At 36.1% G+C, this 27,214-nt stretch overlaps 1 protein-coding gene across 1 annotated transcript in view; it reads left to right on the plus strand.

Annotated features, from left to right (window-relative positions):
* Positions 1-27,002, plus strand: part of LOC137656604 (protein APCDD1-like) — a 229,392-nt gene extending 202,390 nt beyond the window's left edge. The window contains 6 exon segments of the mRNA XM_068390778.1: positions 917-1,017; positions 1,020-1,119; positions 2,501-2,600; positions 4,548-4,865; positions 23,460-23,626; positions 23,842-27,002. Of these exon segments, the coding sequence (XP_068246879.1) occupies positions 917-1,017; positions 1,020-1,119; positions 2,501-2,600; positions 4,548-4,865; positions 23,460-23,626; positions 23,842-24,418 (1,363 nt within the window). The 3' untranslated portion in view covers positions 24,419-27,002.
* The last annotated feature ends 212 nt before the right edge of the window (positions 27,003-27,214 follow it).

The raw sequence follows: 27,214 nt of genomic DNA on the forward strand, positions 1-27,214 counted from the left end.
CTAAAGAGCAAGTGTCTGAATATATATCTGTATATATATATATATATATATGTATACATATATATATATGTATATATATATGTATGTATATATATATATATATATATATGTATATATATATATATATATGTATATATATCTATATATATATAATATATATATGTATGTATACATATATATATATATATATATAGATGTATACATATATATATATATATGTATACATATATATATATATAACACACACATAGATTATTTCTCCAATAACTATAATCACTCTGTAAAGTATCCCCTATAAGTGGTGAGGTACGTTTACAAATATTTAGAAAAATAAAGGGGAAAAGCCCCATAGACCCTTACAAATTTAGATAATGTAAATCTGATGATGGAACACGTGTTCCATAATCGTTTTGGGACCTTGAGATTCAAAATCTATTTCTTTGAATTGAAGTGTCTTAAGGAACATAGGTAATCTGCATTTCGATTGATTTGGTTGCTCATTAATACTAGGATGTTTCTGTAGTATTTTTCTTGAGGGTACACTCGGTTACGCTATTCTGTTTTGTTTCTCTTTTTTTTTTTTTTAATTTCCTATACTTTATATATATATATATATATATATATATGAAAGATCCAATTTAATGTTGCTGTTCTTGAAATATTTTATTTTGATTGTTCATTATTTCTCCTGTAGTTTATTTTCTTATTTCCTTTCCTCACTGGGCTATTTTCCCTCTTGGAGCCCTTGGGCTTATAGCATCCTACTTTTACAACAAGTGTTGTAGCTTGGCCAGTAATAATAGTTATAATAAATGCTTCCTTTCCCTTTGTAGACGTTGTCATAATATCGTTTAAAGTATTGGGACAAAAATCTTTAAACTCCGTTTAGTCCAATTTTCATTTTTTTTTTTTTCAGCTGTGAGTCTCGCCCGGGTCCCCACTACGTGTTGAGGTCGTACAGCTTCCACCGGGACAACACCTTCCAACTGGCACTCCACTTCTACAGGGACCCCTCCTGCGCCATCCTATCCATACCCTCTCCGCCCACGGGCATATAACTATGGGACGCCCATCTTGGGTGACACCGAGTGGAACAGATGCAGATTATACGCTTACAAAGTAAGAGGCTACTGTTGTTTGATAGTACCATTTTCGGGCAAGTAGCTTGATGCATTATCCCTTTTACATCGAAATGTTTTGTATACAGTATCTGGTAATAGTAATAGTATAGTATAGTAGAACAGTTCATCTGTATTTACCTATTTCATAATTTAATTATCATATCTGCTCATTAATGTTGTGACTATCCTGCATATATAGTAAGGACTCAACTTTTTCTTTTAATATCTTACAAATCCTTCGGTATTATCATATTTTCCAGCCATGACATAAAAAGTAATGCTTAGCAAAATCATTATACAGTTTTTGGGCATCCAATGAATTCTGATGTTACAAATTAGGTATTAAAATACTCCTTGAATCTGCCATTAAATACTTTCGGATTTCAGAACCTCATACCCATGACTATAAATTTACCTCAGAATAGCACTAATTCTTATATATTGGATTTAGTTGTGAAGCAATCATCTATGATGCACTACTCTATGGTTAACATTTCTGCGAATCTCATTTTAGGTCTTGTACCTGTCATATTTTACTAGCTTTATGATGATTTTGTTCAAATTATTTTCCTTATATACAAATACACAAACTATGTTTATGGATATACACTATATATATATATATATATGAGTGTACGAACTCACACATGCATACATATACTGTGTGTATATACTGTATATATATATATATATATATGCGTATACGTAAACACATTTTATTCATTATGGGGCGTTATCACATGATTGCAACCTTTCATTATAAGCTTGCAATGCCTAGTCTTAAACCCTGTTCAAATTAATTGTAGAATCCAAAACACGAATAGCATCATAACAGTTTCGCGGTTCTATTTTTCTTTACTATATACTGAATAAATTTATTTTTTCTACCGGTAGTAAGCTCTACTGTAGAAGCTTTAATTGCTTCTTTTGATATGCATTCCCCTATTTTTATTTAAATCTGTTAAAAATTATCCAATGTGTTCTTCCATTCCTTATTCACGAAAGAATTTAAGCATTAGGCCTAATTATCATGAGCAATCATTAAACTTGCATTGTACTTCAATTGTGTATAGTATGTTTTGCCCATTCTTTTATTCAGTTTAATGTCATCTAAATGGTTTAAACTATTCCAGTTGAATTTGTAAGCTATTCATCATACTTCAATTTGTATTTTTTGGTTATACTAAGATCTTCACACAGGGCGGTTTCCACCGCGCGGTTTGATACACGTCGCAAATTCAACCCGTAACTTTGAATTTACTGGTATCAAACCGCGGCGTGGATACAGTATGTAAAAGACCTAAGACCATATATAATTCCAAATGTACTATTTTGATATAATCTATGTAGTTTTTGTACAAGGTTCTCTTGATTTGCAGGGTGGAAGTCATAGCCCATTCGCACCGAGACGCGGCCTTGATAGCAGCTAAGGTCAACGCTACCTGTCCAGGAAAGTCAACAAGGTTGGATATGTTCCGAGTTCAAACTTTGACCATTTTAGAAATTGTCCTATACTTTGTGTAAAAGTGTTTACAAATGATATGTTACCTGTTCGTTGCTTCAACCTTTTTGTATATAATAATAATCATAATCATAATAATAATAATAATAATAATAATAATAATAATAAATGGGCGTAACACGAAAAAGGGCAATGGAGAAATAAAGATTAAACTGACCAACGGAAATGAGAACATGTTAACTCTGAACATGACTCCTTGCGGATAAAATTTATCATAAATCTATTATCCAGATATGTGTCCGATTACTATTATCATTATTATTATTTACGCAGATATATTTTTTACCCTTTTTCTCTCTCCTGATGAAGAGATATATTTCTCCTTGAAAGGAAGTAAACTAAAGTCCAAAAACGGTCGTAGAGAAAAACTCAATTAGTTTGTCAAATTAATTTGTCCACCCTATATATATATATTATATATATAATAGCCTGGAAAGGAGAAGGAAAACGCTTGATTGGATTTAGTGTTTTTTTTTTTTCCTTTTTTTTTTTTTACATTATTTGACTACAACTATTGTGAGTTCGATGATGTCAAAAACTACGACAAAAAGTAATAAATCCAACATGTCTTTTCACTCTTCCTTTACATATATATATATATATATATATACATACTGTATATGTATATATATATATATATATATACATATACAGTATGTATATATATATATATATACATACTGTATATGTATATATATATATATATACATACTGTATATGTATATATATATATATATATATATGTATGTATGTATATAGATATATGTATATGTATATATATATATATATATATATGTATGTATGTATGTATATAGATATATTTATATATATACATATATTGGTTTTAAATGGGGAAGATAGAGAGTAAAAATGTAAATATCCATGTTCCGTTTAATCCTATCTTCTACTAGCTGTTTCAAATCCTTATTACTATGAAATATCCATTTTATGCTAATACTGATGAGACAAATAAGTACAGTAGATGGCCGGGATGGGAAGTTCAAACTTTTTGATACAGGAAAGTGGAATTGCGTCTGCCTCAATCTTTACCTCCAATTTTACTTCATTTTCATAACTCCTTTCGCTTTTTTCCACCATTTCCCTTACTCCCCTCTTATCCCTCATCTATGACCACCCACCCTCCTACTTTATCGAAAAGACAGTGAAGAGAGGCGAGGTACAAGTCCGAGCACGAATGTTTTCAATATTTCTTTGTGCCAAAACAATTAAAAGGTATCTTTGCTTTCAGGCCACTTAACTTTGATTTCAAATACATCAGCGGCCCTTCTAAACAACGTAAACATCAGATACAAATTAATTTTTCATTTCCAATGCTTAAAGCTGAAGTTTAATGTAAGCAAAACTTCAGCTGAAAGCATGGGAACTGAAGCATCAATTAGTATCAGATGCTTTACGTGATTTAGAATGAACAAATCAAATGAATAAATACTATCACTTTGAACTAACATAGAGTAAAAGTTAGAACATAATCAACCTGAAGAAGCGTAAATCTTGGATAAGAAAAGACAAAGAACGAAAAGTTATGGAATGGTCTTGCTAATCAGCCACTTCAGAAACTCAAACTTGCAGCGAATGATTTCATCTTGAACATGCTGAGGCTAACACAGATCTCTCTTCATAGTTTATTATGACAGATCTATTTTAGTGTTGGCACTGATATATTAATTACTTTTCATGTAGTTTATTTTTTTCTTTATTTCCTTTCCTCGCTGTGCTATTTTCCATGTTGGATCCCTTGGCCATATAGTATCCTACTTATCTAAGTAGGGTTGTAGTTTGGCTAATAATAATAATAATAATAATCAAGGGTTTTGTTATACATTTACTGAATGCCGTTGAAGTATCCTTTATATATATATGTTTGTATATCTTTGCACCGACAGCCCTGGAAACCACACAGACCTCACACAGTCCTTGCGTACATGGAGACCACCAACGACGTCGCCCAAGACGAGGACTGCACCAGAGGCCTCGGAGGGGCATGGCATGAGCTCCAGCTCTTGAGGGTGGAGGAAACGAGACTCAGACGGCTCTCCTCCTCCTCCTCCTCCTCTTCCAGCTCCTCCTCAGCTTCATCCTCTTCTACCGCCACTTCAGGAATCAAGAGAGAGCTTTTCCTCGGGGATCTCCATACGGATGTCAACAAGCAGGATCTCTACCGTCCTACAGGATACCAGACGCCTCTCGTCAATGCTAAACACGTAAATGTGAATTTATTTCGTTTCTATTTTTAGTAAATTTTAAATGTTTCATCCCTAAAACTATTTTCCTGCAAACTTATAATACAGGCCTTTCTTCGTTTGTTAGATCGTGTACACGTGTGTGCGTTTGTTTTCCTGTTCGTAGAAATTAAATTACCAGCTGCATTAGTTTATTTCTGTTAATGGCTAATATTCCTCTCATTGGTCAGTTGAACTCTTAGTCTGGATTAACTACGAAAGATTTGGTCTAAGACATTAAAATACAACACATGTTCAGAAACACACACACACACATGTATATATATATATATATATATATATATATATATATATATATATATATATATATATATATGTGTGTGTGTGTGTGTGTGTGTGTGTGTATTATATAGTGTCTTAATAAACATGTTATAATTTATTTAACTTTTGTTGAAAACGTTGAAAGGAAAAATGTTAGATATTGATATCTCAACCCCCTGCTCTCTCTCTCTCTCTCTCTCTCTCTCTCTCTCTCTCTCTCTCTCTCTCTCTCTCTCTCTCCCTAATGAAATGGGTGGCGCCATCTGTTTTTTTCGAACCTCGGTGCCGTTTGTTTTGATACAGAACGCTTTGGAATATGTACAATCTGGTGCATAAAGAATTATATGTATCGGTTATGTTCTTTCTCTCTCTCTCCCTGTCTAGCATATTTGAATTTCTTTTGACGGGAATTTCATTTTTTTCCTTTTCAGTGGGGTCTGGCTGTAGAATATGTAAACAGCACGAAACAAAATATGCGCGTCTAATTTTCCATGTGTCTTTTTCGCGTTTTTTTTTATTTCACTGGGAGGGAGGGGCGTTGGTAAAAGTCGTGGATAGGATATGCTAAAGATTTTTCTAAAGATTGTTAATGAATATACGTACATAACAAACACAGTAAGAGTTTCCCCAGGACACGATATCAAATTTAAAAGAAGGATAAGCAAAGGATGGAGAGCTTTTGGTAAACAAATGAGATTGTGAAAAGTAAAATTCCACTTTCTCTAAAAAAGAAAAGTATCTAAACAGATGGTCCTACTAATTTTAACTTATGTATCAGAAATTTGGAGCATTAATAAAGCCATAGGAAATAAGCTAGTTACGACTCAGAGACCTATAGAGAGAATAATGATGCGAATAACACTAAGAAACAGAAAAAGAGCAACATGGATATGAGAGCAAATTAAAGTAGAGGATACAGAAAAAGAAATGGACATGGGCAGGACATATAATGAGAATGATATATAATAGATGGACATTAAGAATAACAGAATGGATCCATATAGACTGCAAAAGAAGCAGAGGAAGGAAGAGAAGACGATGGATTGAGGAACTAAGAAAGTTTGCGGGTGTGGACTGGTATAGAAAGACCATAAACAGATGCAAGTGGAGGGACATGTCTGAGGCCTATATTCTGCAGTGGACTAATAACGGCTGATGATATATATATATGTATTATATATATATATATATATATATATATATATATATATATATATATATATATATATATATATATATATCTTCCATGCCACGCTCAGGGGGAAAGGGAGGAGTCATACCCTGGTGAGAGGGGGCTACCTTGAGAGGTATTCTCGGAAACTACACTCTCCCACAAATTGCCGACCCAAGGGGATTATTTTTTGGGATTGAATTTGTATCTGTGCATATCTATATAAATATTTAGTTCAAGATTTATAGATTAAGGCCTTCATTTAGTCGTCATATTTGACGGGTTGCGTACACTAATAGATAATGGATTTAATCTGCCACTGTGAGCTAGGCTGATATCTTGATGAAAGACTGTTGATTACAGAAACATTAAAACATTAATTACATGAAACACTGAACACTGAAGTATCATTATCATGATAACAGCCGTCATTATTAGATATATAATAAAAGTTCTTCTCCTGATGGCCCGATAATCATCATCATTATTAGATGTTGGGCGGGACGCGCCCGTGTTTGCTTCTTGTCGGCGGACTGTTGACTTTAGCCCCGTTCTGTACACAGGAAGACCCGGAGACGTGTCTTGGCTTATTGTCCCCAAGTCCACCTCCAATATTGTTCCAGAAACACTGCTTTATTTTCATGATGGACTCTCTCTCTCTCTCTCTCTCTCTCTCTCTCTCTCTCTCTCTCTCTCTCTCTCTCTCTCTCTCTCTCTCTCTCTCTCTCGTGTATTGTTTTTTCTTACATCCTTTGTTTATTTTCGATAAAGGTAGAGTAATGAGATTAGAACAAAATTCTCAAAGAGAAGATATGATACTGTTGCTTTCCTCCGCTGTTTTCTATTTAATTTCCAAAACCTGGAAGCATAATGAATATTCAGATTCATCTCAAAAATGTCTATGCAGGTTTTACGATGTTGAGTTATATTTTAGTCTCTCTCTCTCGCTCTCTCTCTCTCTCTCTCTCTCTCTCTCTCTCTCTCTCTCTCTCTCTCTCTCTCTCTCTCTCTCTCTCTCAGAGAAAAAATCTCATAGTTTGCAAAATAATAAGTTCCAATAAGAAATTTTCCGTCATTTACAACTTTTACATCTAATTTCACAAAATTCCATACAATTTTTACCTTATTTCTTACAATTTTCACCTTATTGCCCCGGAGCCTGATACCTATACTCAGCAGACATTTTTTATACCAAGATAACGAACGCTCGGCTGCCCCTGTAACTCTAAGCCTAGTTGACAGTGGGATTTTAAAGACATGGAAACCATCTCACCATACAAGATTATTGGCGGCCCTTTCTTCTTCTTCCTTATTTTACGATACACTTGGCACTTCCTCGTGGACTTCTATGGCTGATAGAGCCTTGCCAGCTAATCTCACAACATGGAAAGCACATACGTTTACAAGAAAGTGGTTGGCTCTTAAGAATTTTAATACCCAAGTAACTAACCATTGCTTTGTCTCTCTTTGGCGTCGTAGAATCCCAGTCTAGAATAAATCCCGTCCAAGGGGATTAGGCGTCCCCACAAAGCAGCCTCCCGGACAATGGCCCCTCTAATAATAATGCCATCCGGGAAATATTACGAGTAGGACTTAATCCCTCCGGGCGGGAAAGCCTTTTCCCCCAGGTGCCCTGAAGAACGATGGAGCCCGTCATCCGTTTCTGTTTCTTCTCCGTCACAATCCTTTCGCCCAATTACTGTCATTGTTTAACATTGAGCGTAAATGGATTCCATTGCGACGGTTATTGGGTCGACAGTAGACGTTTTTTTTTTACCTCTCATTGTGCGTAACGAGCGCGCAAGCCCGCTTGCGTTGGTTCAAGAGGGTGGGAGTTGAAGAGGTTCAGGGAATATCAGCACTGACTCATCGTTTAAATCACATTCTACTAAAAGGCTTCATTTTATTAACAATTATTCGTAACACAACCATGTTAAATGAAATGGGAGAGGCTACCTATTATTGCCTCTTTATCATTTTCTTAAAGACACGAGGAATTCTTCTTTAATAAATATATAAAATAAATATAACTTTTATCAAAGGTACGTAGAAAATTACGGGTGGAAAAGAGTACTGTCATTGAAGCTAGTGTAAGGAATTGCATGTGAAAACTATGATAGCATATTTTGGTTTAAAACGTGATGATCACTATGCAGGAGCCTTGGCTGATGTACAGTCGACCTGAACTTGCCAAACAGAAAAATAGTCCTAACATAAAAAGAAAATAAATAAATAAAGATGAAGCCGTTTATCGTTTGTTCAAGTTGTGATATTGTTAGGACATAACAAAAGAGCACTTCATCTGAAAGGGAATTCAGAATGATTTATTAAGAAGATTTTTATTATATCCATCTCTATAAAGGAGTTCTCTCTCTCTCTCTCTCTCTCTCTCTCTCTCTCTCTCTCTCTCTCTCTCTCTCTCTCTCTCTCTCTAAATTTGTGTCCATGAGTCTACTACCCTTGTACTGTTCAACCTCACGTTTCCCAAGATATTACTTATTGTGGCAACTAAAACTAACAGTATTTATAGAACGTTTAAAAGCTAAAACATTTATAGCATCTTGTATTTCTTAATGAACGAAACCAAGGTTATGTCTAATTATAATTTGAGTGGAAAATCAAAGAATAACTTAAATCACTTGTATTATTTTCTTGAATAACGTTCCTAAGTTTTTAGGTCATCTTTTGTAATATCTTGGTAGGTTAGTTATTGTCCTAGGTTCGAATCCTAGTCTCTTCACCTCAAGCCCGAGATATTTACTCAAACATTTTAGGTGAAAAGTATAAATACAGAGATCACTTATTACGTGTGGCCGTAATAAGAAGCTATAATGTCAGCTGATTGATTTATCCAAGAAATTACTAGAATTTATTCCTTGCTTTTTCAACCAGAAAATGCTTGAAAGAGCATGTGTGACTCCTGGTTTCTACCTGTAAAATATAGCAGGTTTCAGAATTATAAGAAATCTCCAGGTCACGTTTTTATGGAAAATCTTGAACAAAAATCTTGCAGTTTAGCAGATATTCTAGCCAGGCCTTCAATGAAATACATGTCTTTAGCACAAAGATGATTTCAAGAGAAGAAAGATTATAGAATTACTCAAAGCGAACGTTATCCCAAAGATCTACGGCAGTAACGAAGATCTATAGTAACTCGGACGATACATACGCTGATAAAAATTTAGTGTCTGAGTCGTTAGACGTCATTCGGCTGATATTTATGGGGTATTTACCTCTGTAGGACCACCAGCTGATTCTGAAGGATTCTCCCTCATTGAAATGACGTCCAGGATCGACCGAGAGAGAGAGGGTGGTCTCGACCGTCTCATGGTGGCTTTCCATAAGCCACAAAACGGGTGGCTTCTGTGACTGCTGCTCTTAGTGGCATTTCTTCCACTTGTCAGGATAATATCGATAATCACGATATAGATGATTCCTACTATTTATAAAGATACATTCTTGAATTCTACTGCGGGTAGTGATAACCTTACTTCTTTTTTATTATGATATGATACAGTAAGGCTCTATACTACATAGTATTCTAGAAGTTTATTTCCAACTGTGACCAAGTTATGGAATGATCTTCGTAATCGGGCAGTTGAATAGGTGAAACTTCAGAAGTTGAAACGTGCAGCGAATGTTTTTATGTTGAACCGGCTGATGGAAGCCTCTGTTTATTATTTGTTTTTGGAAGTTTTGTTTTAATAGTGTTACTCTTCTTTAAATATTTTGTATTAATTAATCACAAATCCTCTTGTTTATTTATTTCTTTATTTCCTCTCCTCACAGGGGTATAGTTCCTTGTTGGAGCTCTTGGTCGTATAGCATCCTGCTTTTCCAACTAGGGTTGTAACTTAGCTATTAATAATGATAATGATATTCCCTTTAAATGGTGACCGAATGCTTATTGCAAATACGCATCCGAATCACATAACTTTGGCTTCTGTAATAATCTAGCATAAATTTGGACCAAATCCCCATTCATTACGAACGCCCCCGGCAGCACACCGCGAGGAAATTTACGGTTCCCCAATTCCTAATGATCATTATTGTAGGAAGAGGTGCTTTCCTACGCCGGGATAGCTATGCCTTGTATCACACAAGATATGGGCGAGGTTTGACTAAAAAGGACATATTTATTTTAGTTATTTTGACTCGTTAAAAAGATATAAATCGTGGGATGAGAGTTGGGATGTCCAGGGGTTTTATGGGACGAGAAAAAAGAGAGTATGGGCCTTTGGGTTAACTGCGGGAGGTTCTCCTCAATAGAGACACAAATATAAAAGGAATTTCGGAGAGAGAGAGAGAGAGAGAGAGAGAGAGAGAGAGAGAGAGAGACGCACACACGTTTAAAAAAAGAACAGAATAAACTTTCCCGTTACAAGGGACATATATTAGAAAGGTCAATGAGTCAAGCTCGACTCTCACAGAGCTGGCTCGATAAAATTCGGGTAGAAAATTACTATTTATAAAATAAATTAATTAAATATAAAATAATAATTATGAAATAAAAATGTGATAAATAGAAATTTTAATCGTATCTATAAATTTTAACCTATGTTTCTTATAAACGTTAACACTAAGAAACTCTTTGAGTCCTTGCAATGGTAAACACAACTTGTGAAGGATATTTATTTAAAAGGTTAAAGGTGTCTGGTTTCAGTTCCAGTTTAATCAGAATAGATACTCACCAGAACGTCAGCCGGGCAAGCCCAACCCCCCACTGTGTTGCCCAACCACAGCAGTGGCCTCCCCAGTAAACAGCTTAAACTCACGGTCTCGGGCGGGGATCGATCTGCTGCCATGCAAATGCTAGGCGAACACGTTACCAATGTATAATATCCTTTGTAGTATGTATGCGCCAATAATATAACTCCGCCATGTAAAACGTCTTAGAAAGTTCCTTATTTCATAACTGTAGTGAAGAAAACATTTGCATAATAAGTTCCAACTATTTCAATCGGAATAGTAATTGTCATATCTTTTGTGGTTCGAAGTTATGTGGAGAATCTTCTTCACAAAAGTACCTTGTTTACTTGTTTTTAATGTTTTAAAAATTGTTTTCCGTTGACCTAGTCTCAGTTCTCATTTATCAAAGATAATCCATCTCAACAGTTTGACACAATCGTGTAGGCTAATTTTTCAAAGATTATTGTGCCAAAAGACTTTCAAGCTTAGTAGAAGTATGAATAATAACGGTGTTATCATCTTTACATCAAGGGTATTCACAAATATCAATAGGATATGTCTCTGCAGTGAGTGAAAGCTGTACACATATTTTTAAAGTAATTTTATTGAAAAAGATTCCGTGACAGATAGTTAACTATCAAAGATCATCTCGTTCCCTAATGACTGACATTTCCATCTGAATGTGTTTAGTTTTCACTGGTTTTAGGTTTCATCTTACAAGAATTCATAATGTAGACTTACTTCTGTTTTTCTTAAATGGAGGGTGCCTCGTTTTCTCAACGCAAATCCACTTGAGGTAATCAGCCGTCACGGCTTCATGTTCTTGAGTATAAAAGAAAGAAGACGAGTCATTATCGTCACGTAAACTCATTGGTCGTCAGGGCTTTTCGAAGTAGTATAGAATTAAACATTACTTGCGCAGTCACTGAGAATCCATCCTGTCTATATTGACTTCTGGCTCAAATCGGATGTCTAGAAAAAAAAATCTAGCTTGACCCCCCTTATGTCAAATTTACCAGGTTTACTACCACAATCACCCTCTTTCACTATTTCCCTTTTTCCTGGTGTCCTCTCCCAAGCAAGAAATTGGTAGAGTGGGTCAAAAAGTTTAAATGTCATTCATGAATGGCGGAGGCAGGGGACAGTGACTATGCCCTAGCTGGACAATGGCGTGTATATATATATATATATATATATATATATATATATATATATATATATATATATATATATATATATATATATATATATATATATATAATGATCTGCACCATAACCGCCTCTCCACCCGAGCTAGAACCAGGAAGGGCCAGGCAATGGCTGCTGATGAATCAGCAAGTAGACCTATAGGCTCCCCTCCCATCCGTACCTCACAGTGATGGTGAGGGTCCAGACACTACCAAAAACTATTGAGATTGAGCGTGACTTAAACCCCGGTCTGGCAGATCGCCAGGCATGGACATTCTCAATAGGATCAATAGGATAAGGACACCAGTCACCATGAATTTTGAAAGTACAGTATTAACAATTTCATTAGGGTAAAAGTAAAGAAATGTAACTGGTGTACAGTACATCATCGTTTGCTCTCCTCAAAGCAATACAGTGAACAATTTTCAGAACAAAAGTAGATTCAGTGACATTGGTTTAAAAAGAAAATACTTTTTTAAAAATATCACTTGTTCACTTCATCCCTTCTCAACTGAAATCCTTGCTACGTTCTCCTGGAGCTAATGCTTGGTGTTCAAATGGAACAAAATGTTCTGTAGAATATTTAAAGTAAACACAGAATATGACTCTTTTCCAATAACATTAAAATCAAACCACATTCGGATTCACTATTAAATACTGAATATCGTAATCTGCTATCAATTTTGGTATTTGATTAAATTTAGTTTTTCTGTTTGAAATTTCCCGGCCTTAATTGGATTACATTCTTGGAGAATTCCCATCAGTCATTTTCATAGGTTGTTGATGTCATACTTCAACCGGTAGTGGTAAACGATTCTTTACTGTAAGCAATGATACGGCTAGTTCTTAACTGAGTGAGTTGTGCATCAGTCAAACCAGATGGTGGGTCTAAATATCCACTTTTCACACAAACGTTAAGTTTATCCTAAATTTCATCTGTTTTTTATAGCTCCTCAGAAGACCAACAGATCGTTCTTGTGTAAGCCTGTTTAATTTAGAACATTGATATCAACTTGCATATTCAGTAGCTTATCTAAAGGGAAAAACAATATAGCCAGTACGCCTGTTGTATTATGCAATGCTACAGGTCCACTGTATGTGAGGCAAAGCATTCGATGTTTGTGGGGGTTAAGGAGAGGACTTTCAAATGATCGTTTACCTTTCGTATCTAACTAGAGGTCTTTGACATTCATATCCTTCAACAACACATCTCAATAATCAAGTATGTTCTGTTCTATGATAGATATGGCGTAAACCAAAATACCCGCATCTTCCAAATGATCTTATAACCATCTTTTAAGTTGAAGTGTTGAGGTTATCTTTCGTTGCCTACAATTTTTCAGCCTCTTTTCCTTTTTCCATTACACATCGTATTATTAGCATAATATTTAAGAAGAGCTGAAAAGTAATTGTAAACAAAGCTCTTGCTGGTTGCTAATATAGCCGATTTATTTAATAAACAAGAGGGATAAAAACCCAATTAAAATTGAAGGACTTGTAACAAGAGACAACAAATCGGAAGTGGTAGACTCAGTAAATAACATGATGAATACAAACACTCCTAAGTGTAAGAAATATGAGATATTCTAAATGATTCCTGTTGTTTCTATACCATCAGATTTATTCTCATCACGTTCTGGTCTTCTCGTTTTTCCTTTTTTTTTTTTTTTTTTTTTTTTTTTTCTTCGTTCTCTTCGGTCTTAAAAACTAGAATAATTTTAAGATGTCTTGACTTGGTAGCCTAGGTCTTCTCTTCAGTCCTATGTCGGAATATTTACAGTAGACTAAGATTAATGGCATTCAAAGTTAAACAAGATAGTAAAGTTTGATTTATTGCTTTAAAAGTTTTAATTAATCATAAAAAGTGGCATATAAATTTTTACCAGAATTAGACTCATGGTAATAATGTAATTTGCTTGAATTCAAAATGGACTCCGGTTGACAGTTTTTGAGCTAGTTTTCCTTGGTAATGCATTCGCCTTGTATTCGCAAAGCAGCAAGTCGATCCCAGCCTGGAACCATGAGTTGAAGCTGTTTACTGGGGGAGGCCACTGATGTAGTTGGGCATCACAGTGGAAGGTTTGGCTTGCGCGGTTGACGTTCTGATGCGCATCTTTTCAGATGATACTGGAACTTAAACCGGTATGTTTAAAGCTGAAAAATTACTTAGAACTAAGACGAGAATAGCAATGCCTTTGCAATTACATGCGTAGTTTTAGTAAGTTGCCTGTTTACGCTAGAGAGTTATGGGGTCCTTTGACTGGCCATACAGTACTTCATTAGATCCTCTTTCTGGCTACGGCTCATTTTTCCCTTGCCTACACACACCGAATAGTCTGGCCTATTATATACACAATCTCCTATTACTTTCCTCTTGGTAAGGGTAGAAGAGACTCTTTGGCTGTGGTAAGCAGCTCTTCTAGTTAGTAGGTTGGCCAGCGCACCAGCCACCCATTCAGATACTACCGCTAGAGAGTTATGGGGTCCTTTGACTGGCCAGAAAATACTATATGGGATCCTTCTCTCTGGTTACGGTTCACTTTCCCTGTGCCTACACATACACCGAATAGTCTGGCCTATTCTTTACACTTAGATTACCAAACAGTTCTTCTTCACCGAAGGGGTTAACTACTGCACTGTATTTGTTCAGTGGCTACTTTCCTCTTGGTAAGGGTAAAAGAGACTCTTTAGCTATGGTAAGCAGTTCTTCTAGGAGAGGGACACTCCAAAATCAAATCATTGTTCTCTAGTCTTTGGTAGTGCCATGGCCTCTGTACCATGGTCTTCCACTGTCTTGGGTTAGAGTTCTCTTGCTTTAAAGGCACACTTTTCTATCTAATTTCTCTTCCTCTTGTTTTGTTAAAGTTTTTATAGTTTATATAGGAAATATTTATTTTAATTTTGCTGTTCTTAGAATATTTTATTTTCCTTGTTTCCTTTCCTCACTGGAATGTTTTCCCTGTTAGGGCCCCTGGGCTTATAGCATCCTGTTTTTTCAACTAGGGTTGTAGCTTAGCAAGTAATAATAATAATAATGATATGTCAATTCATGCCTGGAGTTTAGCCAGTTTTGATCATCACGCTGGTGATGGTGGGAGATTTTTGTCTGATGGGATCAGAAAGAGAGAGTTGTGGGAGTTGCTATATGCAGATTATTTGGTGATTAATGCTGAAAATAAGGAAGAATTACAGAGAAGGGTAGTAGAGTGGCGAGAGACTTTGGAAAGTTGTGGCTTTAGGGTGAATGGGGATAAGACTGAGACCATGGGTAGCAGTAAGGAAGATAGGGACAGGATAGCCATACATACAAGTAGACAATGCGTTATAAAACTGGTAGAACAATTTAGATATACTTGGGATCTAATATAAATCAGGATGGAGGATGTGAGGCTGAAGTTGAGAATAGGATAAAAGCAGCATGGGAAAAGTGGAGGGAGGTAGCAGGAGTGGTATGTGATAGGAAAATGCCAATCAAGGTAAAACTCAAGATTTACAGTATAGCCATGTAGTCAATTCTAATAGTCAGGCCTTCTCCATCATGATGCTTAATACTACACATTTTTTTAAGAAGTTTTATTCCAGTTGTGACTAAGTTATGGAATAATCTTCCTAATATGGTACTTAAGTCGGTAGAACTTCAAAAGTTCAAACTTGCAGCAAATGTTTTCATGTTAAATAGGCTGACATAAGTTTTCATAGTTTATATATGAAATATATGTTTTGATATTACTGTTTTTAAAATATTTTATTTCAGTTGTTCATTTTTTTCTCATGTCGTTCATTTATTTCCTTTTCTAACTGGGCTATTTGTCCCTGTTGGCGCCCTTGGGCTTATAGCATCTTGCTTTTCCAACTAGGGTTATAGCTTAGCTAGTAATAATAATAATGATGATAATAATAATGATAATAATAATAATAATAAGACCAGTGTTATTATACGGATCAGAAACTTGAGCTTTAAGACGAAAAGAGGAAGCAAAGCTTGAGACAACAAAGATGAGAATGCTAAGCTGGATTATGGGAATATCACCGTTTGAAAGATTGGAAAATGATGAAATAAGAAGAATGGCAGGTGTAGTGAAGATTACCGAGATGATAAGTGTCACGACTGAGGTGGTGTGGAAGCGTGTTAAGGATGGATGGTGGGGAGGAAGTGTGGAGGGTTTGGGAGGATCTGTAAGGGGGAGAAGATTAAGAGGAATGCAGAGAAGATGGCGAGATAAGGTGAAGGATGATATGGAGAGAAGAGGTTTGGTAGAAGAGGATGCCTTGATCGAAGGTATTTGAGAGGGCGCATCAGGCAACCGACCCCTTAATGTGTGTATAACGGTGGGGAAGAAGAAGGAGATTTTAGTCTGAGCGTTCACTGCAAACCAACCTAGTATGGTTGGCCCTGACTAGTACAGCTTTACTGATCATGGCGATACACAAACCCTTCCTCCACGTTAAGGTATCCCGACTCAAAAAGAGATTGAAAACAAGTACTGTATATAGATAAATACATTATTCATTTACTTAACGAACAATACTATGAGGCGACCAAAACATATTTAGTAACCCATTCAGCTCATGTGAGTCATAAATATAGATTATTATTATGTTATTTTACTGACATTTGATAGAGAGTATTTTCGAGCACTGGATCAACATATACTTTTTACTTTACTAAAGAAATTTATTGTTGCCTGCCGAAAAAGGCGAGTCTGTGAGAAACTCGGATGGTATATGCAAACCTCGTCTTATGACAGAGTAATTTTTGTTGATCTGATCGGATAAACAAATACTTTGAACGTTAGACTATTATTATTTGATCAACTTGGCAGTAGAATCTCTCTCTCTCTCTCTCTCTCTCTCTCTCTCTCTCTCTCTCTCTCTCTCTCTCTTAAATCTAGAATCAGTATTATCTACTATCGTGATGCCCCGTAAGTCAAATCAATTTCACATGTTATAACCTAAATAGAACCCGCCCAGCTAAGGACGTTGACTCGTCGTGTATTTCTTCGCTCTAAAACCCAAACATTTGAATTAAACATCTTCAAACAATTCGTGCTTCGATGTTTTTACCGTAAACCAATTTTACTCTTTTACCAAAAAATCCCTAAGCTATACCTCACACTTTATCCATCTGTGCACATCCGTAGATTAGGAACTTAAACTCCCAACAACAACATCGGCCTACGATCAGAGTTGTATGTGTGGCTGCGTAATCGTGTGTGCTCGCTCACGTGTACATGTGTGTGCGTGTGTGTACGTTGGCAGAAGACGAGACACGCGCCATCAGACATCTGGGCTACGTATTTGCATAGACCAGGTGTGGAGGGAGAAAGCGTAGTCATGATAAGACATTTTTACGCCAGATTAAGAATGTGCCACAAGATGGATATGGTTCCCCAGAAAAGGCCGACACTGCACACTTGCACACAAACAAAGGCATTCACATGAATATACATTTTATCATTAACAAACATAAAATTTGAACGTATTTAATGTTATTATTTGCCTGGAAAGCTAATTAATTTAACCATTTAAAACTAAAGTATCACGACAAAAGGTGACATATGGTACAGCTTCGAATTCTTTGAGTAAACAGTAGAGCAGTTTACACCATGAATTAATTTTTATCACATTGATTTTAACATTTGTACACCTGTTTTCTCATACAGTGGTACAATAAACTGGATACAAAATTGGTACATGTCTCCATTGAGGTATGATCAAAATTTCCTTCAGAATTAAACAAACTTCTCATAACGCATGGTCCAGTCGCTAAAATTCCTTATCTAAAACGGTATTAAATTTTGTACATTAGATGTCGTGTCTTTATTGCTGGATTCAAGTCGTGATGCTTGTGGAGGTGTAGACCCAAGGAGTATTTTTTTTATAAAGAAAGCTGATTTCTTAGCTTACATCATCTAAAGTTTTTGAACATCTTTTAGCAAATTAGAAAAACGTCTAAAAAGCTATGCTAAAGGTAATTATCTGTTCCCTAATTTGCAATTTGTCTTTCGCAAAGGCCATGGAACATGTGATGCCCTTCTTACAATTCCCAATGTTGTACAAATGTTGATTGTGGTCAAGAACTTTGTATGGTTGGCCTTGATTTTAGTACTGCTTTTGACTGTTAATCATGAGGCCCTTGTTTTCAAACTCAAACAGTTGAGAATAGGTGGATCTTTTCTAAGCATCATTATTTTATTTTTAAGTAATAGATTGCAGAGAGTTAGTGTTGATAGGCACCATGGTGAATATAGGGATATTATATCTGGAGTTTTTCTGGATAGTGTTTATGCCTCATCATTTTACATACTATATACACATGATATTTGTTTTGCTGAGAAAACAAGCTCGTTGCATATACAGATGATGTTACTCTCTTTGCCTCAATTCCATCTCCTGAATGTAGATATGGGGTTGCTGAATCTCTTACTAGAGATCTAACTAAAATTAGTGCTAGGTGTAAAGTATGGGACATGAAGTTGAACTCTAACAAAACTCAAGTTATGGTTGGTCGTAGGTCGAGGAAAGTAGCTCCTCGGCATCTAGATTTCAACATTGGTAATGTTTGTTTCACTATATACGACTCCTTGAACATTTTAGGTGTGATTCTTGATAGTAATTTAACTTAGAAAAAACGTTCGGTTTCTTTCTTCTTAATTTGCACAAAAAAATGGCTTATTGAGAAATTCTTTAAAGATTTTCGGTGATCAATATATTCTGAAGAAATGTTTCAATTCTTGCATTCTATCTTCTTTCGAGTATTGTTCTCCTGTCTGGTCTTCAGCTGCGGAATTTCATCTTAATTCGTTAGACAAAGACTAGCGGTCTATTAAATCTCTTATTCCTGATTTGGATATTAATCTTTGGCACCTTCCGTCAGTTAGTCCTTTGTGCATGTTGCATAAGAATTTTCATAATTCTGACCATCCTTTGAATTCGGATCTTCCCATTCTGTCCGAAGTAGTAGGTGTGCAGTTAATTCTAACAGTTATGTGTTCTGTATCATAAGGCTTAATACTACACAGTATTCTAGAAGTTTTATTGCAGCTGTGACCAGATTGTAGAATGATCTTCCTAATCGGTGAAACTCCAGAAATTCAAACTTACAGCAGATGCTTTTATGTTGAACAGGCTGACTGGCATAAGTCTCTCTTCATGATTCATATATGAAAGATCTATTTTAACTTTATTATCAACCTTAAGATGTTTTATATTCATTATTCGTTGCTTCTCGTGTAGTTTATTAGTTAATTTATTTCTTTTATTCACTGGGCTATTTTTCCCTGTTGGAGCCCTGGGACTGATAGCCTCCTGCTTTTTCAACTAGGGTTGTAGCTTAGCTAGTAGTAAGTAGTAGTAATAATAATAATAATAATAATAATAATAATAATAATAATAATAATAATAATGAACTATCACCAATTAAACAGCACATAATACCGAGACTACTAGGTACAAGAGAGAGAGAGAGAGAGAGAGAGAGAGAGAGAGAGAGAGAGAGAGAGAGAGAGAGAGAGAGAGAAAAGAATGACTGACACGACCTATAAACCCATGTATTTCTGTCTTCATTCTTCTCTGGACCGCAAAGAAGAACAAATACACATCTCTCAAAACCCTTTTAGACATACGGGTCAGATGTTTACTTTGCGATCACCACCTATCGGAGTCGCCCGCCCACTTAACTTAATCGATTGGGGAACCTTGTGTCATTACATTTTTCCTTAGGCGTTTAAGTACTGATGCAGATAATGCATACGCTTTGATGGAGGTATAAAATCCTCAATAAAGCAAATACTTCTTTTTTTTTCATTTTACTTGCTATAATTCTATTTCATAAAGGTTGTTAGTTTACTGACTAAAATACAATTTATGGATAAGGTGCAAGACTCGGAAAACCCGAAGATATGGGAATTCCAAAGCCTACTTTACATTTAGATAGGATAAAGATCGTATAACAGACCGGCTACTGAACGTACTATCTAGTGTTGCTGCCATGGTTAGACTAAAACCAATCGTCCAGCCAATAGAGAAAGGGCAAAAAAAAAAAAAAAAAAAAAAAAAAAACGTAGGAAGTAAATTATGTACATTTTGAAGAGGAATCAGCATGGAAGGTCCACTTACCATAAAATATGTCCATAAACTCCAACACTTAAGGGAGTGGATATCAAAGGCCAATTTGAATGTATAGTGAAGGGACAGTAGACCAATTTGTAGAAAAGCTAAATAATAACAAAGTGTCATGCCACAATTATTTTAGTTATACTCTTATTGGCATGAAATGTTGTCTAGGCTTGGAACTTATCACAGCAGTGAATTTAACGGAATACCACAAGGAAGAACACACACAAGTCGAATGCGTCGGAAATTTCGACGTTGAGGTTTCTAGCTCAGTTGCTGTTCAGTGTTGATAGAATCCTATAGAACAGTCTCAAACTCTTACCCTTTCCCTTGTCTCTATCTATTGCCATGCCATGCCTATCATTCCCTTCCTCTCCCCTTCAACTCTTTCTCTTCCCTTACTTCACACCCTACTTACGGTGTATTAGATTTCCTATTTCTGATCTTGAAATTAATCTCAGGTACCGTCGTTCAGTTAGTTCTTTTTGCAAGTTGCGTAAAATTTTTCATAACTCTGACCATCCTTTGCATTCAGATCATTCCAGACAGTATCATCTTGCTCATGATAGTAGATAGGCAATTGATTTTAACAGTCATGCCTTCTCCATCATAAGCCTCAGTGCTATACAGTATTCTAAAAGTTTTAGTCCAACTGTGGACAAATTGCGGAATGATCTTCGTATTCGGGCAGTTTATTCGTTGAAAATTCAGAAGTTCAAACTTGCAGCGAATGTTTCTATGTTGAACAGGCTGACATAAATCTCTGCAGTTTATGTATAAAAGATTTATTTTAATGTAGCTGTTCTTAAAATACCTTATATAATTTTTTCTGTACTTCTCTTGTAGGATATTTATTTCTTTATTTCCTTTCCTCACTGGGCTATTTTTCCCTGTCGGAGCCCTTGGGCTTATACCATCCTGCTTTTCTAACTAGGGTTGTAGCTTGTCTGGTAATAACAATTAAGCAACCCTCATCCTTTCCCTTTTCTTCACTTTGCTTTCCAATCTTTCCTTATCTCCCTTCTCTGCCCCTCCCAGCCTATTCCCATTACTTCATTGCCCCATCCCTTCCACCATCCCAATCTCCTCTCCTACGCCTACTCTTAAATCTCCATTCCCACTCCTCTTCTCTCCCGATTCCCTTTAGTATCCGTTCTTCTCTTGCCCCTTTTCCTCTATTTCCCGGTTAAGACGTTCAACAAGGTACTGGTGCACCACAATTTCATTTGAAATAAATTTTGATAAGGTTCAGTACTACGGTTTTCTGTAGATCGTTCAATCTTTTCACTAGGAAAAAAATCAGGTAAATGTTCTATTTTTTTATGCTCACCTGTTTCAAATAGATGGGTCCACAGTGGTATATATTTTTCTTGGTTGCCTAAATTTTTCATAGGTATCATTCTATTCAGTCTTAGTTTTATGATGGGATTTTTTGGGAGAAGGATGTTCATCTCAATTCCACTTAGCTGAAAACTATTATGAGTTTTTTTTTTTTTTTTTTTTTTTTACTCCAAGAGGGAAAAAATGCATTCATAAGGTTTTTTCTATTTTCTCTTTTTTGGTTATGTTATTTTATTTATTTTCCCATTATACCCTCTGCAAATTAATAGTTTAATTATTTCTGTTCCTGCTTCTAGTATTTATCTGTCGCAGTACCACATTTTTTCTCTTCTAATCCAGTCAATCACTTCATTTCTCAATCTTCTGAATATTACACTTCAATATGGATTTTTTATCAATTTATTTTCATACAACCGTCTGTTTCTGATGGTTGGTCTTATTTCATCACAACATCATAATGAGCAATTTTACATCACAGTTTCTTTCCCAATTATCAGTAAAGACTGGGCTTATCTTGGGCTATATTGTTCCACGTAAGGAGCATGAAAGTATTTTCTAAATAGTTTAAGGAACATCCCAAAAGACAGTGGATTAATGATGTTCCTCAACGTGGAAAACGGTTAAAAAAGTAGATTTATTACAAAAGCGTATGTTAAGATACTGTAATTAGAAATGAAAATCATCTGAGCCATGAATAAATTAGATACTGCAACATCTTAAATTTTTATAATTGTTCAATAAATAAAATCGTAATAAAGTGACATAAATTCACTTCGTGAACAAATCTAAACTTCTTCTAAGCAGGATCAGGTTTTTAATGCTCGCTTATGAATGGCAGCGGCAAGGGACAGTGACAGTGCCCTAGAAACTGACTATATATACACATGATCAGAACCCAAGCTCCCTCTTCTCCTAAGCTAGGATCAGGGAAGCCCAGGAAATGGCTACTGATGATTCGTCAGGTAGACCTACAGACCCCCCCCCCAAACACCTTACTACCGCTAGAGAGTTATGGGGTCCTTTGACTGGCCAGACAGTACTACATAGGACCCTTCTCTCTGGTTACGGTTCTTTCCCTTTGCCTACACAGACACCGAATAGTCTGGCCTATCCTTTACAGATTCTCCTCTTTCCTCATACACCTGACAACACTGTGATTAATAGACAATTTTTCTTCACCCAAGGGGTTAACTACTGCACTGTAATTGTTCAGTGGCTACTTTCCTCTTGGTAAGGGTAGAAGAGACTCTTTAGCTATGGTAAGCAGCTCTTCTAGGAGAAGGACACTCCAAAATCAAACCATTGTTCTCTATTCTTAGGTAGTGCCATAGCCTCTGTACCATGGTCTTACACTGCCTTGGGTTAGAGTTCTCTTGCTTGAGGGTACACTCTAGCACACTTTTCTATTTAGTTTCTCTTCCTCTTGTTCTGTTAAAGTTTTCATAGTTTAAATAGGAAATATTTATTTTAATAATGTTACTATTCCTAAAATATTTTATTTTTCCTTATTTCCTTTCCTCACTGGGCTATTTCCCCTGTTGGGGCCCCTGGGCTTATAGCATCCTGCTTTTCCAACTAGGGTTGTAGTTTAGCATATAATAATAATAATAATAATATCCTTAGCTCACAATGATGCGAGGTCGCAAATACTACAAGAAACTATCGATCTGGGCTCGAATGTCATTCTTGCTAATTGCCAGGCAGGGACATTTTCAACCCATAACACTCGAATTTTTCTCTAAAGATTCATTTTTACTTTACAAAATCCTCACGGTTTCTAAACATTTCAGGCTGCTGATTGTGGCATCTGCAGCGCCGTCGCCAGGAGCAGTGAGAGGAGTCCGCCCCACCTTCACGCAGGGCCAAACCTCCCACTGATTTTGGCTGGGTCTTGGGCTTCTACTCGTTGTGAGACCAGACCCTACGGCATGTTCCTCACAAGATATCTCACCTTCAGGTAAACCATGGTTGAATGTGCAAGAGAGAGTTGATATCAGATTATTGTCATAATGATGTCAAGTTGATACTTTTGCAAAATTTATTCTGGTAAATTTAATTTTCATTATGAGAAGCATGTTGAAAAAGATATGATCAATAATTTAGGACATTCAGCTGTAAGACACCTAACAAATGGCACGTAACTAATGAAACGAAACATCCACTGTATTTCAGTCCTGAAAAATCTGACTGGGCCATGACACTTCGATATTACCACGACCCAGAATGCTCGCGCCCATCGTTCACCCTGTCAGCCATGGGTTCGTATCGCACGGCCAACCCGCACCCTCACGCCTACGACATAAGCGTGAACCGCCTGGTTCTCACGCCCGAAGACGCCGATCTTGCCAACGAACTCAATGCTTACAAAGGAAAGGAATGCGGGGATCCTGGAAAATGGATGGCCAAGATATCTCAGGACGTCACGCATACGGGAGGATGTCTCGCCGTCGGGGTGAGGGTCCCTACGGTCGAGAAGGAGATCATGCGCTCGGGAATCGACGATTCCGGCAGGATATGGCTCACCCTGGGCCAAACACCTACTTCTTCAAGGCAAGAGGGCATTAACCCTCGCCCCACCAGCTGGGGCCCTCATTTACTCCGCTGCCAGCCTTACGCTTCTCCTGACGACGATAACTCTCTCCTGCCGATGGTTGGAGCTCGCACAGCTTCTTCAGGAGGCCAGAAGTCACCCTTGCCTTTATTCATTGGGTTTATGGGCTTCCTCCTTCTAAATGAGTTCGCGCCTTGAGAGGTGGCATTTCTCTTTGAGTTTACCTTATTATTTAACATAGAAAACGGAACACTGTATCTGATTTGAATTACATTGAAAGATTTCGTTTCGAAACTAATATCTGGGGGAGTCTCATCCACGAATGTAATCGCTTTGTCTATTTGATTATGAAATTCATGCGAATTGAGTTGGCAAATACAGGAACTCAATCATAATCATTCCATTGAAGGATATAATTGAAAAATTAAAAGCTAAAAGGACTTCGGTCTCATTAAATTAGAAATTTATATATATGTATATATATATTATATATACAGTCATTTTGTCCTCGGTTAGATTATTTAAAAGAAATACTATAATATTTATCGGCTTTAACTTCAATGGCTCCTTGCAAAAGTAAGAAGGGTTAAAATCTAAGAGGGCTTTTATGCTTGAATGACAATTATTTTCATTTCAATTACTATGAACTAGATCAAACAGTATGTAGTTTGCCCTCGATGGAAAAGAATAAGATACTTTAATCAATATAAATCGCTGGGAGATATTGACGAACAAAAGTAAATGAAGACTCAAAACAAAAATCGAAATACCGCCAGAGCACTTATCATCAAGCATAGATTTGCATTCTAAAGGGTGCCATTTTCTCTGTACAAATTTCACTTTAGTGCTTAAGAAGGGGCATCCCGAGCCCTTTAAGTAAGGAAAGAAATGTATGGGTCAGTATTTATTCTATTTTGACCAGGTGTGGTCGGCAAAGGCCTCATTGGGGTTTAGGTTTAAGAGACAGACAATACCAAGTACCCGATCCCGCTTGGGTGACGAAGTTGCACCCTGGCCATGAGCAGTATTGGTCGATTTAACCATGGATTCATTTGGACTAAAACTTGAAAATGCTAAGAAACCATCATGTACGGAAGGATATGCTTGTAATGTTATCTACAATGGTTATACAGTAATTTTCTCGAATCTCATTTGATACTTTAATGAGTAGAAGTTAAAAGGTGAATTTGTGGTGTAGATGTGGCCTATCGAAAATAAAATGACACAAAAGAAACATTGATGTTTAGTTAATGATGAAATTACCATGAGTCCAGTCATGGATGAATATCATCTTTATCCTATATATAACCACAGACAATGTTTGATACTCTAAATTCAATGGTTCTTGTTGATCACCCATAAATGTTTGTCCTCCATTTGTGACTAGATCTAGATGTAGATCTAGAAGTCTCCTCTTTTGATGTATTATTGATATTGGTAGTAATAATTGTTTTAGATGAATTAGAGCTTATTGTTGCATAGAGAATTGTGTCCAGATAGAAGTGCCATTTTGTAGAGCTTTTGAGTAAGGCTTATCTTATTTCAAAAGACATGTATCAGTAAATGGCTTATTTGTATTATTTTATCTTTTTTGGCATCACTGCATTCTCCTATTGAAGGCAGTGATATCATTTGACTGAAACTAGATTGATTCTCCATCCCTAACATTACTCGTAGTTTTATGACTTAGTATCATGTCATTTCAGTTCCTGAATTTTTTAGCTGTATATTTTATCCATAGTAGAAACCTGGAACCTTCTGACCTACCTCAATTGAAATGTCCGTTTAGGTTGACTTATTGTGTGTTTTTATTTCATTGACATTTCCTGTTTTAATGTTTTCTTCAAGTGTAAATCCTTGTGAATGTATATACATAGATTTCTTTCTGTGTTCAGGCAGCTGTATAGACTTCTTAGGCATTACCGTGCGTTGTGTTTCTAATCGTAGAATGACTTTTTTTTTTTTTAATAACTTAAGTGAACAACTTCGTAGGCCTAGGGAGAACTGTGCCTCCTCGTCTTTAGCAAGGTGCGTATTGTGGAAACTGGTGAGGATTACACAAATCTTCAGAATAATTCACTTTCCTAACCTCCAGTGCTTGTTCACTCTTCCTCAGACTTGCCATTGGAAGAATGTTGAAGTGTGCGTTGAGAAAATAGTGTTCAGAAACTCAAGTGAATTCCTCACGTGCTAAACTCTGAAATTGAGAAATTGCTGTAAGTACCAGCATTTCATGAAAGTTACTATTAAGCAGTGTGGAAAACAAAGTAAGATTTGTTTTGGACATTTTATCGTACACAACAAGAAATACCGCAACTGTGTTTTAACATGTAATATCACATTTATTTGACTAAGTGAAATTAATCGGCGCCTTAGTAAAGTTATTCAATCAGAAGTTAACAAGCAAAAGTATTTGAACAATAATATTTACATCAAGAATATAGAGATTAACTGTTAATTCAGAATCCATAAAAATTTAAATTAGTACCTTGGTTTTGGTATCAAAGCAGCGCCCTTCAATTGTATCTGAATAAGAACAGGTAACTAGAAAAGGTTTACTCAAAATTGTGATCGACTCCCGCTAGCTAAGGAAGAGGAGGGACATAGTAATAGTCCATAAATGAATCTCCAGTCCCTAGTTCATGTTTATATGTCAAGTGTATGTAAGTAGTTTTGAGGGATGATTTTGCAAACTAGGTCTAAGTGCAGTTTGTCATCTTGGTCCATGACTAAGGACATCAAACAAAATTAGATAGTGAGGAATAAATCTGTAATCTGACAATCTTTTCTTTCGCTACGCACTACCTCCACTTCAACGCAACTTGTGGGTCACACAAGGTGACCCTTCCTTTATGTGTACCCGTAGGTGATGTAAAATGTCGATGCGGAAGACCTGAAACAAGTTTGTTTAGAGTCTGACTAATAGGGTTAGATAAGCATTATTATTATTATTATTATTATTATTATTATTATTATTATTATTATTATTAAGCT

The sequence above is a fragment of the Palaemon carinicauda genome, chromosome 1 (genome assembly GCF_036898095.1).
Source record: "Palaemon carinicauda isolate YSFRI2023 chromosome 1, ASM3689809v2, whole genome shotgun sequence".
NCBI lineage: Eukaryota > Metazoa > Arthropoda > Malacostraca > Decapoda > Palaemonidae > Palaemon > Palaemon carinicauda.